At 58.7% G+C, this 15,810-nt stretch overlaps 1 protein-coding gene across 4 annotated transcripts in view; it reads left to right on the forward strand.

The window, feature by feature from the left end:
* LHPP (phospholysine phosphohistidine inorganic pyrophosphate phosphatase) overlaps window positions 1–15,810 on the forward strand; it is a 141,015-nt gene that overhangs the window by 55,599 nt on the left and 69,606 nt on the right. Inside the window, exon 7 of one of the 4 annotated variants that reach the window (XM_082633820.1) lies at window positions 2,726–3,224. The exons of the other annotated variants lie outside the window; for them this stretch is intronic. Coding sequence (XP_082489946.1) covers window positions 2,726–2,834 — 109 coding nt within the window. The 3' untranslated portion in view covers window positions 2,835–3,224. Of the gene's footprint in view, window positions 1–2,725; window positions 3,225–15,810 lie in introns of those variants that run through there. 4 annotated transcript variants of the gene reach the window in all.

Below are 15,810 nucleotides of genomic sequence, written 5' to 3' on the forward strand. Positions count from 1 at the left end.
CCGAAGTCGGTCATGTGACCACACCCAAGGGCCTGGCTGCGGGAGATGACAGGTGGCAGCCCCAGAAGTCACATGTTTGCTGGCTTTGTGGTTAAAGCCAGCGAACCCTGAGCCCTCCCCTCGCCTCCTGTATGGGGGTGGGGTGGAGGAAGGGGTACTGGAAGGTGCTGGAAGGAACCTCATTTAACCTCAGGGGAAGCTGACCATGAAGGTGCGTCAGAGCTGTCCCGAAATAGAACGGGTTGCCTGGAGAGGGGTGAGTCCTCGTCACTGGAGATGACCCGGGGAGGCTGGCAGACCTCCGGCTGGGGAGGCCGAAGACGGCACTGCAGTGGCCAGAGGCCAGGGCTAAATAAAGCCGCACACCCATTCTGAGTCTGCTGACATTTAATGGGCACTTGTGGGCGCCAGGTCGTTTCTGAACCTCTGGTGCCAGTTCCCCATTGACAGACCCTGAAATGTCAGTGTCGCCACCTCCTACTTGCAGTTGCGGAAACTGCGGCCCAGGCAGGGCAGGGGCACTTGTGCTCGGTTATTCCAGCTGGGCCTGCCGTTCAAGCCTGACTTCCCCCTCTAGGTCCTGGGCTGTTAGCATCAGAGCTGGAGCCCAGCGGTTAAAACCACAAGTATAGATGCAGGTGTATAGGTAGGTGCATGAGTAGCAGAGATGGGAAGGAAAGACAGCTGCTTGTTACGCAGGATTTGGTTATATCTTTGCGTCATCGGGTGTCTCCTAAATATCGTATGATGAAAGTACAGCACTCCTATCAGAACAACAGTTATCTTTTAAAGCACGCTTGTGCCACCCACACCCCCATAGGTTTGTGAATTTGGGGAATTCTTAAGAAGAAAGACCACCTGAAAGTACAACACTGTTCGTTAAGAACAGAAACCAACCCAAGTACCCTGAGGCCCCCGAGTCCGCGCACAGCTCTGCCCCGACCCCCGAGGCCCAGCCGGGCTCCCCGCTCACACGCAGGACCGTGAGTCTCTGGACACAGCTGTCCTCGTAGTGCAGTCCCATCCCTGGCCTGTGAGGGGGCACTCCACCCCTCCTGCCTCCCTGCATGGTGCAAGGACACCCTCTGAGGTGTTTCATCCGGAAGGGATCAGGGTGAGGGCTCCGGTCCCTGCGACTGAAATCAGCGCCTTCTCTCGGCCACCACGCATACGCAGCCGTCTGTGACCTCCTCCCCACAGCGTCACCCCGACACGCTCAGGTCCCATGCCCTGGTTTACACATGCACGCACGCATGCACACGCACGCACGCACTTGGACTTGAGGATGGGTGGCCGCTCGAGGGCAGGTTCCCAGCCGCCCCAGCACGGGATGGGCGTCCAGGGCCGTCGTGTCTGGACTCGCGGACGGCGGGCCCCAGGCTGGGGGTGGTGGGTGAGGGTGTGTCCGGGTAGAGGGGCCTGAGTCAGCCCTCGCTGGACAGAGGGGCTCAGAAGGCGGACTCAAGGCTCCCCTTGCTGCAGGCCCAGGCCCGCCCGGATGTGTCCAGTCCAAGCCCACCTGCCCCTTGTCATCTGGGAGGGTCCTCTGACCCGGGGAGGGAGGAGCCTGGTGAAGACCTGAGAAGGTTGGGCAGGGGGTGGGCCTCCAAGACGTGCTGTGCCCTGAGGAGGATCCCAGGGGAGCGCGCACAGGGCTTGTTTTCTCCTCCAGACTCTCCCCTCTGTGTCCGTCCTCCTGTCCATCATCTCCGCCCCTGGCTTTGCTGCCTCTTTCCAGATCCTTCAGGGTCAGCGCTCATTTTCCCTTCTTCCTCACGCCGCTCTCCGCTGGGGCCGCTAGAGGGCGCCTCGATGCCAGGGCCGGGATGCACACCCGCTCACACCTGCGCACTCACGCACACTCACACCCAGGCCCCCTGCACACACGGGAGCCAGGCCTCCCCCGCCCACCGCCCAACCCTGGGCCCTCACCCCTCCCCTGCCACCCCTCACGGAGAACACGGAGGTGCTGGGCCTGGGGGTTTCCTGCAGCTGCGGTGAGACCCTCCTGGCAGCGGGATCCCAGGCCACCCCCCACCATCCTCTCCAGGGTCTTTTTCCTTTTCCAGCTCCCCTGGCACTAGCCTGAGAACTTCCAGTGTTCCTGGCCAGGGGCCTCCTAGCGCCCCTGTGGGCGCCGGGGAGACGGGGCCCCCCAGCCCCTCCAGGCTCCCCTCTCATCCGTCCCCACACCCCCGTCCTTGGCTGGCCTGAATCCTGCTGTCCTTAAGGTCTTCTCTGATGATGGTATTCCCAGGGTCTTCCTAGCTGGAAGGGCCTTAGGGGACCCCCGGCTCTGTATGGGCAGCTGAGAGTGGCAGAGGGCCTGTCTCAAGGTCAAGGGGATCCTGTGGCAGTCTGGGGTCTGTGTGGGTTCCCACTCCAGCGCCGTTTCTGTTGCACCCCAAACACACCTCGCCTCCGGCGGAATTATCTGGCCCTCCCTTGAGTTCCCACAGACTTCATATTTCCAAACCCTTTTTGAGATTTCCAAAGAAGACAGATTCCATGTATCCTTCTCCCAGAGCCAGACCCGGGTCCAGGTCTCACCGGTTATTCCGCTAACTCCTCTATAGACAGGGAGATCCAGTCCCGGGGCAAGCAGCTCTGTGGTCCTGTCTCTAGACTCTGATCTGGGGCACTAAGGCCTTGCCTCGACTCTCATTGTGTTGACCGTGTTGCCTTTTTTTTTTTTTTTTTTTTTTTTGGTGGCCTCGCCGCACAGCACGCGGGATCCTATCCTAGCTCCCCGACCAGGGATCGAACCGACGCCCCCTGCGGTGGAAGCGCAGAGCCTTAACCACTGGACCGCCAGGGAAGTCCCACCATTTTGAAGATTTCAGGACGGTCATTTTATCTGATGCTTCCTTGTGAAATGACCCAGATTATGCATTTGGGGCCAGAATATCACAGAAGTGATGCTGTGTGCATCTCAGTGCATCATATTAGAAGGCTTGCGGTGTCAGTTTACCCCAAGTGACAATGATGTTAACGTGGCTGCCATAGAGTGACATCCAGTTATGGGTTTTCTTCCCTTTGTAATTAATAACTGCTCGTGGGGAGATGCTTTGAGTAAAAATCCCATTTGTCGTCGTACTTTCATCCACTAGTTTTAATGTCTGTTGCTGCTTCTTGAGTTAATTATTTCTATGATGGTTACCAAGTAATTCCGTCATTTGTTCTGACATTTGTTATAGATGTTCCGCTGTAGGGAAGAATGTTTTCTTCTCCCCGCTTACTCATTTATACCAGTGCAGACTCATGGATTCCTGTTTAATCCAGTGGGTTATAATCTGTTACTACCATAATCGATTTTGTTGCTCAGATGGTCCCTGGTGTGGCCAGTGGCAACCTTCTTGAAGCTGGATCTGTGTACTTCTGACACCCCCCCACCACCACCGCCCCAACCGATTCTCCAGCCCTTCCTTACTTTCTGGCACAAAAGATGTTTCAGTCTCATCGTCCTCTGTCTCTGCATCAGCCCTGGAGTCAGCCGTTTCTCCAAGGAGACCCCGTTCCTTTGAGTGGAAAGTGATATTGAGAATAAAAGACCAGGGTGCTAGATGTTCTCCTGCCTCTGGATGTCTCTTCTCTCAGAGCCTCTCTGTGGACAGAGGTGGGAAACATGCATGTGTGTGCATGTGTAGTTCACACGTCCCTGTGTCTCTGTTCCTATCGGTACCCATAGAAAACCATGGGTTCACACTGATACCTCTGATTCTGGTCCAGCACCACAGGGCTCATCCCAGCCTTGTGCCTTTGCACATTTGTACCTTTGTCCGCCAACGGGGAGAGGACTGCCTCCGTTATTCTCTCTCTGCTTTCCTAATTGCTCAGTCCCCCTGTATGTGGCCAGTCTCTGGCCCTGCTGGCCTGCCATCCTCTCACTGCCCCCTCCCATGCCAGGGCGCTGGGCTGCCTTCCACAAGGGAGGAAGACCCCAGACCTTGCTGGCTGATCTGTCTCCCTCCTTACCCTCCCTGTTCCTTGAGTGAGAGGACTGGGTTTTTGCCAATTTCGTTGTCCCCACCACCACCCCCCGCCCCAGTGCCTCGCATGTGGTGGACACTCCAGTCTGTTAAGCCGAGTAACAACGGTCTTCCCCACCGGGAGAGGCCTTTCAGCTTCCCAGACCATTTTCACGTCTGTGGTTCTCACCCAAGGCTCCCGGGTAGGCAGGGAAAGTCTTCTGTTTTCCGGGGAAGATGCTGACTCGCCCAGGCTTGCCTCGCCTGCATGGGGGTGAGAGGGTTGGGAGCAGCCGCCCACTGTGCCCAGGGTAGAGGTGTTCCAGGGCAGTTACCAGTATGTCTGTCAAGGTTGTCCCTCTGCCCCCATGAAAGCCTAGCTACGTGGTGTAAGAGTATCACCTGGGCTGGTGCTTCTGTGGCGATCACGTGCTCCGAAGACAGAGGGCCTCAGGCTCAAATCCTGGCTCTGCCACCTACCAGTTGAGCCTCAGTTTTCTCATCTGTAAAATGGAGATTTGGGGGAAGTATCCTCAGCACCTTCGGTGCAGGAGGAGCTGAAGGAATACACAGGTGCAGGAGGGAGGTAGGTCTGTGAAACCACATGTGTGCAGAGCGCAGAGAGCTGAGGCTGCTGGCCTGGCCCTCCAGATGCCCGGGCATTCCTGGGGGCAGGCTTGGCCAGGCCCGCGCTCCTGGGTCGAATCACAGGGTGTCATGAACCGGGGCGTTCAGGACACCGCTTTGAACATGCACGCCCACGTCCTCAGATTTCCAACCCATTCTCCCAGCTGTGCTCCCAGCCTCCCCTTTTGTGGCGGAATGGTTGGCAGAGCTCACAAGTTTACGTACTTGGATGGGGGGAGGGAAACATGCAGGTACAACCACGTGAGATTTTTCTTGCTGTTCACGACCTTGTGGCAGCCAGGCAGAGCGTGGCATGTCATGGGGCCGGCCACTCCGAGAGGATGGATGCTGGATTAGCAAAGTTGACCTTTCTTTACATAAGATGCAGTTGGCTTACCGCGAGGGGACAAGGGGCAGCTGCTCCCACCCCCCCCGCCCCCATGCATGGAGACTCATCCCACCCTTGCCAGGCCGTCTGCTCCTGCCACCCAGAGGGCACCCAGGAGGCGCTCAGCTTCGCAGGCATCTTCGTGTGCTCAGCACTGTGCGACGGGCACTGAGTGGCCTGGAGGGTCCCTGCCCAGCGTTGGGCACGGAGTGTGTGTCCTGGGGACTTGGGGTGCCCAAGCAGGACTCCGTGAGGTGCAGAGTGCAGGGGGAAGGGGGACCTGGCACTCTGGGGGTTGCCTGCTCAGCAGGGACAGCGTCTGCCCCGGTTGATGTCATTTCTCGTGGGGTCACAGGACGGCAGGCTCCGAGCGACAGGATGTGGGGATGGGCAAGAGCCCGGAGGTGCTGGGCGGCCAGAGCAGAGCCCCTTGCTGCGGCAGGATTGCCCTCCAGGCCCCAGGGCGTGCTGAGCCGGAGCGGGTGCGGCAGGCTGCGTGGCCCCGAGTTTCGGGAGCGGATGCCCCTCGGGAGATGGGCATCACCGTCTTTGCCCCGGTGCTGGGAGCTCAGGTGCTGGATCTGCCAGGATTTCTTCCTCCACCTCGGCCCTGTCGCGCTTTCTTTCAGTTTTTGGAGTCTCCTGTATGTGAGATTGCAGAGGGAGCCCGTGGCAGGGAGGGGGCAGCACTGGCTCGTCAGAAGCCGCAGCAGCGTGGGGAGGAGGCCTGGGCGGGGCCTGGGCGGGGGAAGGGGGAAGGGCCTGGGTTTTGGGGCCTGTGGCAGGGGATGACATCTCTGAGCCACCGCCTAGCCAGCGTGTGACCCTGCCTGGGCTACATCACCTCTCTGTGCTCCATTCCCATCTGTGAGAAACAGGCTGCTGCTGCTCCTGCGGGGTGCTGTGAGATCCCACAGGAGTTACAGGTGAGATGCAGGTGAGCTGGGCAGGTACAGGTGAGGCTGTGATGAGCCCTGTCCCCTTCCTCTCTGGTTCCTGACCACACATCTCTCGTGGTTTCTGGCAGTAGCTTGGCTCTGGCTTACACAGGGCTGGGAAGAGCTCCCTGATCTGGCGTGTAAAGTAGCAGTCAGGACTCGCACGTCGTCCCACATAAAGATGTTCACGAGATCTGGGTATTGCCTCGTGCGCCTTGGTCCTTGGAGCCTAGTGGTTAAGCACACAGGCTCTGGGACCTGCTGCCCCCGTGTGCTCAGCTGTGTGGCTGTGGCTGGTTACTAAGCCTCTCTGTGCCTCAGCTTCCTCACTGTAGATGTGTTTCCTTCCTAAGGTTGTTGGGAAAACACTAGTTGTGGCAGTGACAGACACAGGACCTACTTCATCAGAGATTGTTCCACGAGCTCGTTTACCCTCAAAACGATGATATGGGATGGTTAACCTATTATATCAGAGAGGTTGAGTAACTCCCCTAAGGTCACAGAGCTGATGAGAGCCGGTCTTTGAACCCTAGGAGTCTACTCTATAGCCGGTGCTCTGAACCCTCCACTGTGTGCAGTGTTACCTATGAGTACTGTCCATTTGTTTCTGGAGCGTTCTAGGTTACTCCAGTAGATTTTTTTTTGTTTTTTTGCGGTACGCGGGCCTCTCACTGTCGTGGCCTCTCCTGTTGCGGAGCACAGGCTCCGGACACGCAGGCTTAGTGGCCATGGCTCATGGGCTCAGCCGCTCCGCAGCATGTGGGATCTTCCCGGTCCGGAGCACGAACCCGTGTCCCCTGCATCAGCAGGCGGACTCTCAACCACTGCGCCACCAGGGAAGCCCAGTCCAGTAGATTTTTAAATCGTGTTGGCTTCCAGGGGTGCCTGCTGTGAAGTCCTGCTGGGCGGGGGGCTGGCACCAAGTGGAGCTGCTCCCAGCTGCCAGAGGACTTCAGAGCCCAGGGCTGAGAGAACGGCTGGCTCGGGGTCTGTCCTTAGGCCGGGGCCCAAGCCCTAGTCCTGCTCTGGTCCCTCAGGGAATTAGGGGGACCAAGCGGGGCTTCCAGACCCTTCCCTGGTTCAGCCCAAGCAGCTCCCTTGTCTGTATCGGGGTTCCTTGCAAATTCCGCCGGGCTGGGGTGGAAGTTCTACTTTAAAAGCATTTAAAAGCTCGAGGAGCGTGGCTCTCCCGACTACGCCCCCGTGCCCCCCACCCCCTGGGCCCTTTTACAGGTGAGGAGGCTGAGGCTGGCTGAGTCGGGGACTGCCACCGGCTCTGGCCCCAGGGCCCCCACCTCGCAGCCGAATGGGCTCAGGCCTGTCCCTCTGCTCGTTTCTGGGTGTTTCACCCCCAGGCCTCGTCGGTCTCACGGAGGCTGTGACTGGGGCCTGGCAGGATCCAGGCGACATGTCTGAGATGCTCCCTGTTTTGTTCTGACCAGCGTCAGCCAAGAGGGAGAAGAAGGAGTTAACCTTCTTTGGAACCTGCCGGTAAAGACGAACCATCCGTGTCTCCACCTGAAATGGTTTAAAATAAACTCTTGTCCAGCCCCAGCGAGGCCGCCCCAGACCCATCTTTCCAGGGCTGGACAGCAGCTCGTGAGCGCCTCCTCGTGTCCCAGCTCCTCTCTGCCGGCCTGAGTGAGCTCAGGGCCGGTGGTGGGACCAGCTGGTGTGTCCCAGAGCCCCCATAGCAGTCTCCCGGAGGTCTTGTGAGCCCAGGGCTGGTGAGGCCGAGGGAGGGGAGGCGAGGGCAGGGAAAGCTTCTTTGCCACCTTGGAAGTGGCTTTCTGAAGGCAGGAAGCAGGCCAGGGCCCCGTTTGACTGAAGACCACTGGGAACCTGAGTGATTTCAGAACAGATCCTGTGCGGCAGCTCCAAGCCTGGGAGAACCAGGCAAGGACTGGGTTAGGACAGCGGCCCTTGATGGGTCATGTTGGAAGCTGTCAGCCCTCCTTTTGCTGCTGAGAGATGGATGGACTGAGCTGTGAGGGTCTGGGCACCTGGACTGTGGTCCTGGCTCTGCTATGGACCACCCACTGGTGGCTCAGGCCTCTTGTCCCCTGTGGTAATAAAAATAATAGCTACCTTTTTATTTATTTTATTTATTTTAATTAATTAATTAATTGCTGCATTGGGTCTTCGTTGCTGTGCGCGGGCTTTCTCTAGTTGCGGTGAGCAGGGGCTACTCTTTGTTGTGGTGTGCGGGCTTCTCATTGTGGTGGCTTCTCTTGTTGCGGAGCATGGGCTCTAGGCACGTGGGCTTCAGTAGTTGTGGCACAGAGGCTTAGTTGCTCTGCAGCATGTGGACTCTCCCTGGACCAGGGATTGATCCTACGTCCCCCTGCATTGGCAGGCGGATTCTTAACCACTGCGCCACCAGGGAAGTCCCCATCTTTTTAGAATAAACCAGCACTTACCTGGTGCAGGATGAGCACGTTTCCTCTGTGCAGCAAGCCTGTAGGGTAAATATGTGTCTCGGGGTCTTGAGCATCAGAGACATTTAGTGACAACCTGGTGGGCCCGGGAGTCGAACCAGGTAGGTCTGACTCCAGAGCCCTGCTCACAGCCCTCACTCAGCTTGCCCAGACTCAGTTTCTCCACCTGCCCTCTCTGTCTCTCTGCTGTCGTGAGAGGTCCCAGGAACACGGTGCTCAGGGTATCACGGGGCCCAGGGAGATGCTGAGGTGTCAGAGCTCTGCCCATGTGGCAGGGCTCCTCGTTGTTGCTGGAAGTGGGGACCCAGGTGGGAGGCTCCGGGTGGCATGAATAGGGCCGCAGGGAGTGGGTGGCAGGCATGCCAGCCCGGAGCCAGTTGTGCAGTTGGGTGAGGTGGGGAGGCCGGGACCTGTTGACGGCTGTGGGCACCAGGGCTCAGAGTCTCTTCTGCCTCCCGGCCCAGCCCCAGGCCAGGAGCCCAGAGCCCCCCTAAACCCTTCCACTGGTCCATCAAGAGATGCATCTAAAGGCCGTTCCCATTAGAGATAATGGCTGGGCCTCATCTCACCCAACACACTGCGCCCACTTCACAGATGAGGAAACCGAGGCCAGAGAGCCAGGTGGCCAGCCTGAGGGCCTGCCCCAAGAGCCGGGCTCCCCATCTCCTGCTCCTGTGGACCGCGTTTCTGTGCCCACTGCCCTGAGGAGAGTGGAGGCCGAGATTACCCAAGACTTGGGAGGTATCAGCCAGGTGTGAGTAATTCAGGCTGCGTCGTAAACAAAAGCTGCTGGGCTTCTTTAGCCCTCAGATAAGTGTGTGTGGGTGTGTACCACCACAGAACAGAGACATGATGTGGGCAGGTGTGGCCCAGGACCCATGGTGGACGAAACACCCTCTTAGGACTCCAGAGGTCCTGGACTCTTCTCTGACTGAGTCCTCTTCTGGGCACCGCCATTCCGGTTCCCCCATCCTGGGTGACCCGCCAGAACCTCCCACCTTGGTGCCCAGGGCGGGACTCAGCACGCAGGGCACGGCCGTCTGCAGGGGCTCCCCGCCATCTGCAGGTCTCGGCTCTGTGGGCCGGCCCAGCTCTCAGCACGGCGCTGTCTTCCTACCTCCCGGCCGCGTGGCCTCCCGGCTGCCTTCTCTTCTCGCCCCATCAGGGCGTTCTCTGGGAGGACAGGAGAGGCTCTGGTCTGCTCACATCCAGCGGCTTCAGGAGAGCAGCTGCTGCTCTGGCCGAAGGGGAGGTGGTGGACAGGCCTCCTTCCCCTGAGACAGCGGCCATACACGTCTGCGCTGAACCATGCTGGTGACCGCGAGGAGTTTGCTACTCGGACCCGGAAGAGACCAGTGATGATGAGGTTGCGTGCAGACATTCCATTTCTTGAGAGACTCGCAGGTCTAGGAACCCTTAGGAGTTGTCTGGGTTCTCCCCTCCCACTCCGTCCTGCGGAAAAGTAAGCCCAGAGTGGCTTCTGACTTGCCCAGGTGACACAGCTCTTTGGAAGCTGACTCAAGCTTCCAGAGGAAGAGCCTGGGTCTGCTAACAACACAGCTCTTACTACCTCTTATTTCTGCAAGGAAACAAGGTGAAGGAAGGAGGCACTTCCTTCCCGTGATATTTCAAGGCACTTTATTTCTCAGAATATTGTAGGCGTTGAATTATTGTTAGCCTGCCTTCATGGGAGCAGGGGATGCGCTTGCTGCAACTTGAAGTGTAGGACGGTTATTCAGGGCCTCTTTCTGGGGGGAGTGGGATGGCTGGAGGAAGTGTGGGGTGCCCCCGAGGCCTACCGGGCCCCCCAAGTGTTCCCTGTGGCTCATCAGCCATGTTGAAACTGAAATGCGCCCCCTCCGCCCTGCCACATCCCCTGAGCTCCCCAAGGGGAGGCAGCAAAGCATCTCCAGTCACAGCCACTTGCCTGACTTCATGTCCTGCTCCGGTCACTTCAGGCCTCAGTTTCTTTATCTTTAAAATGGGGATAATAAGAGCACCGACGCCCCAGGTGGAGGGAGGACAGACGGCGTGTTATGCTGAAAGCACTCAGCGCATTTCCCGGCACATAGTGAGTGTGCTCCTCGGCAACTACCAGCTCTTGTTACTTCTGTTGGTGTTCCATCTGTGTGAGCACCTGGGAAGGAGGCCCCGGGTTACCCCTGACTTCCCAGGCCCTTGGGTCCACTGTCCCTGTGGCGTGGCTGTACTTCTGCGGCTGTGGGAGCCTCCGTGGTGTCTGGGGAGGTGCTCTGGGTGGGCGGCAGGTGTGCCTGTGCTGTCAGGCCTCCAGAGACAGGGATTGCCCCCCCCACCCCGAGCAGGAACCTGCAGCCCAGGCATGTGGCCCCACCCTGTCCCCCCAGGCCCCCCACAGGAGGGACCTTTCACTGTGGTCTGGAGCCCCTGCTCTCTGACCTCTGGAGCTGCTCTCACAGCGTTCTGAGGGAAGTTGCCAGTACAGAGCACGGAGCCTCGGACAGCTGGCTTCTTCCACCGGGTGCCCCAGACTCCATGGACATGGCCCTCCGTCCAGCCTGTTCTGCTTACTCCGTCCTGCCGTTGGCAAGTTGAGTGGATTTTTCACTAGGGGCCCGAGGGCTGTGGGAACACAAGCGTCTTCTCCGGCAGCCCTGAGGGTCTGCACAGATGGGGTACCAAGACCCGTGGGTCAGAGTGCCTGGTGGTTTATAGTGGACACTCATCCCCTCTCCTGGCCCCTGAGCCCACTCCCAGGTTCTGGCCACCGGCAGGGCTCCAGACCCTCCCAGGAATTGGACCCAGGGGTTGCAGTGCCTGGGGCCCCAGCTACCTTAAGGAGCTCATGAAGGTGTTTTAATTTCTTTTAAAATTAGAAGGAAAAAAAAAACCCCAAACTTTTAAGATCAAAGAAAATGTTTTAAAATTTTTTCTCGTATCAGAAATACATGATACTTTTGAGGCTCACGGAAATCTGTTAAATTATTTAAATTCTTTTTATGGAAAAGGGGGCCCCTAAAGTCATCAAGCACCAGGCATGCCCTGCTGTGTGAGAGCCTCCACGCCCACTCAGTGGGTCTGAGTCCCTGAGTGCCATGGATTAGGATGCATCCGCTGTGAGATGAGAGCTCGGAGCCACGGGCAGGGGACAGCCCACCAGGCCCTCGGGGCCCAGATGGTAACTTAGGTCTGAGCTTAACTCCATCAAGTGAACTTTTATCCAGAGCTGCTTTGTGGAGAGACCAGGGACGGGGCTTTCTGGCCTGCAAGAATGTTGCTTTTGGCTCCAGGTGGCCACCTGTGATGGAAATTCTGAACCCCGAGGCTCACAGAGGAGCCAGCCCCAGCTAGCCCCTGACCTGTTGGAGGGAGGACCACGGGCACCCTGGTGGGGTCCATGCAGCAGCTCCAATGGCAGACAGATTCATGAGTCTCCTGTCTGTCTGCACAATAGCAGTGGGGACCCAGGATGGGGACATGCCGGGCCTGCGAGGGGCACCAAGGCCTCCTGGTCCTGTCAACACAGAGCTCCTGTGACCTCATCCCTCAATACACATTGCAAGGGCTTCCTCGAACACACTGGGGACCAGGGGGATTCTAATGCTATCTGCACAAATTTGTGATGCTGGAGGGCGGAGCGAGGTGGTCCCCTTCACCCCCACCTTCCCATCTGGAAGGGGTGCCACCTCCCCAGGGGGCTGGGGAGATGCTGCCATCTGCTCGGTGGCAGGGTAGCCTGTACCCGCACTTGGTCCCTGCCGAGATGCAATGGAAGCAGTGAGGGGGCTTTGAGGGGCTCTCCTGAGACACATCTCCAGTGGACACTCCTGGAACCGGAAGGCCCTGCAGTCCCGAGGGCTGAGTCACCAAAGGCCATTGTCACGCGTTTGCCCTCCGAACCTTCTCTTGGTGCCTGTGACCTGCATTTAGACCTGATGGGTGGTCGGAGCCCAGGGCTGGTGCTGGGGCCAGCAGGGAGGTCTGGATGCCTTCTGTGGCCCAGGGGTGCCTGTGGCTTCCACAGCACCAGACTGCGACCCTGAATGGGGCTGTCAGTGGGGCTCAGCTGCAGGGTGACTTCCATTGATTTACTGACATGTTTACAAGTATGTTCACAGTAGCCCAAGAGCCAAGTATGAATATATCCCCATTTTACAGGTGAGGAAACTAAGGCAGAGTGGTTGGACCCGTCCGAGGACACACAGGAGCTAGTGGGATCTCTACCCTGACATTCTGTTTCCAGTCTGTGTGCTCAGGCTGGGGCTCTCCATGGCAGATGGCACCGAGGGGGATCTAGGGGCTCCCAGGGGCTCCCACCCTCATGGAAGTTCTCCTGCCTCTGCACGTGGGGACCAGAGAGAGGGGCAGGACAGGTACCAGCCTGGGGGAGCTGATGGTCAGGGGGAACAGGTCTTCCCCTGGCCCCCACCCAGCCCCCTGTGCTTCTGGGGCTGAGCCTCGCTGGAGGCCCATCTTTCCCAGAATCCAACCTCCATGCCTGTTCCTCGTGCTCTCGCTGTCCTGCAGGCTACTTTCCTGACGGCCTGCATGCTTCTGCCCACCCTGCATCTCGTCTGACCTCCCCTCACTTTCGTGGGGTGCCTGCATTTCAGCACTGGGGTCCGCTGTCTCCCTGGCTGATGCATGCCCCAGAGGGACCCGAACTCATGACCCACCTGGGGGAGACACTGCCTGTCCTCCAGCCTCTTGCTGCCCCCAGCCGGCCCAGGCCAGCCTGAGGTCCCATCATCCGACCTCCATCCTGGAATAGTGACCACCATGGGACAAACAGGTGCCAAGCGGCTGTGTCTGCAGAGATACCCCAGCAAGGCAAAGTCTGGGGGCCCCACGAGGGCCGAGACTTAGGAGCTTGGGAACAGGGAGTCTTTCTGGGCTCAGGGCCTTTATCTCAAGATGGAGCATCCTGGTTGCCAGGGCCACTCACAGCACAGAATGCTGCCGCTGGTGGCGCGCACGCTGGGGTGTTTCTCACGCTTCTCATCTGCCGTGGGGTGGGCTTAGTGGGGCCTGTTTGGGCCCGAGCACAGTAGCCCATGAAAAGCCATTTTTACCCTGAAGAACTCCTGTCAATCCTCCTCATTTTTATGTTTCTGACTATGCCTCCAATGGTTTTTCTTTTCTTTTCAAAAATTAATGTAATTTTTCTAATTATATAAACAATGAGTGCCCTCTTTGGAAAATACAGAAAAGCACAAAGAAGAAAATAATCTATAATCCCACCTCCCAGAGGGAACCGCTATTAGCATTTTGTTCTGCCTGTTTCTTTTTAAAAACGTCGTATTAAATGCAGTTATTTATAGAGCATGGTTTGGGGTTTAAGAACGGACCAAGGGCTTCCCTGGTGGCGCAGTGGTTGAGAGTCCGCCTGCCGATGCAGGGGACGCGGGTTTGTGCCCCAGTCCGGGAGGATCCCACATGCCGTGGAGCGGCTGGGCCCGTGAGCCGTGGCCGCTGAGCCTGCGCGTCCGGAGCCTGTGCTCCACAACGGGAGAGGCCACAGCAGTGAGAGGCCCGCGTTCCGCAAAAACAAACAAACAAACAAAAAAACGGACCAAGAGTCACTGGCATCTGAGTGTGTTCCCCCCTCGGGCATGGCTGTGACCCACTGGCCGCCCAGCCAAGCTCTGCAGGGTGGAGCCTGCTTAGGAGGCCACCAGCCCAGCAGGGCAGGAGGGCAGGCTGGAGGCACCCCCCGCCCCTTCCCTGGGCTAACCTGAGAGAGAAGGTCTGGGTCAAGCACGTCCCTCCCCCTACCCCTCCCCTGGGTGCAGAGGAAAGCTGGACGCCCCATCGTGTCTCCTGGGAACGGAGTGGGAACCCCACAGTTCGTGGGGGGACTGTGACCCCTCCATGAACATTCCATGGCTCTGGGCAAGCCTGCCAGCCCTGGGTGTCCGGGGGCCAGGAGCAGGCCGGCTGGGGGCACAGTGGAAAGGGCGCGAGGCGGGTAGTGAGAGGCAGGCTCCAGTGTCCACGTCCCCGCATCGTCCAAGGAGTGAGTGTCTGTTGGGGGTGGGCATGGAGATCCAGGGGAGGGTCGGCATGTGCCTCTCCTGCCCCGCCGGGCCCGGCGGGGCACAGCCAGCCTGGACTTACCCTCCTCCGGGGTGGCCTGCACCCATACCCTCGTGGGCAGCAGTGGCAGGGGACAGAGAACCGGCTACCCCTGAGTCGTAGAGTCGGCTGGGCTGACGGGGGTGGTGAGCAGCCCCTCGGTGGGGGTTTCGTTTCCTGTGGTCAGGGGTCTTTTTTTAAAATCTATGACTGATTCATGACATACAGGGAGTTGCCCAGCACTTACGTGCACAGCTTCAGTTCCTATTACGTGAACCCACCTGTGTAAGCAGAGCATTCCCAGCCCCCCAGAAACCCCACTGGGTCTCTTCCAGTCACCCTGACCCCTCAGATAACCACCACGCTGACCACCTCTAACAGCAGAGGTTGGTTTGCCTGTTCTGGAATTCTCTATAAATGGAATCATGCTGCGTGCGCTCTTCTTAAAGGTTCTGCTGGGCGGTGGCTGGGCCGTGTGTTGTCGTCCTGGCATCTGTGGTGGGCAGCGATGCCACTCCCGGCTGCAGGCTTGTTCAGTCACTCTGCAGACACTCCATGTGTGATGCTCCTGAAGACGCTGACTCAGCGTGAGGGACACTAAGTCCTGACTTTGCAGAGACTCTCAGTCCATGAGGCAGGGACAGCTTCTCCTTCCGGGGCCAGAAGGCATGGGGGCCGAGCCCACAGGATTCAGACCTAGCCCGGAGGGAGATCGGGGTCTCCCTGGAAGAGGTGGAGCCTGAGTGAGACTCTGAAGGATGAAGAAGAGTTTGCCAGAGGGACAGAGCTGGGGGAAGGGCAAGGCAGGAAGAAGGCGGAGCATGTTTGTTTTCCCAGGGGGACCCTGGCTCACGCAGACCCGGCCACATGCCCTGCCTTGTCCCCGTTGAGACTGGGGTCAGGAAATCACATACCGAGTCAAGCCAGGGGCCGGAGTGGTCCTCAGTGCCCACCTAGCCCTTGAAAGAGAAAGAAACTGCTGATCAAAAACATCTCCCCATCTTCTTTCTTCCACCTTGAGATGTAAGGCTTAGGGCAGATGCTTCTACGAAGGGACAGCCTAGTACAGGACGGCGGGCGGGGGACGGGGTACCACGGCCCTGCTGTGACCGGAAGAGGCAGGAGTTGGGTGGAGGGGTCTCTGAGGTCCATTCCGCCTCCGCCACCCCCTGATTAGACGTGTGGTGTGAATGACTGAGGCTGCGTCTCCTGCAGTGAGTGCTTGAGCGGGAGGGCAGTGTCCCTTGTAAGGCGTGGGTGCCTGAATGTGGGTGGGCAGGGAGGGTGGGCACACAGGAAAGTAGGACTGGGGGGCAGAGCTGGGGCTGGGGCTCAGCTGTCACCTGGGGCCGTGGCTGGGCTTCAGGGGACCGAGTGCAGAGGCGGCGTAGGTGGGC

This window comes from Mesoplodon mirus (assembly GCF_964341445.2).
Source record: "Mesoplodon mirus genome assembly, chromosome: 2".
Classification (NCBI taxonomy): domain Eukaryota; kingdom Metazoa; phylum Chordata; class Mammalia; order Artiodactyla; family Ziphiidae; genus Mesoplodon; species Mesoplodon mirus.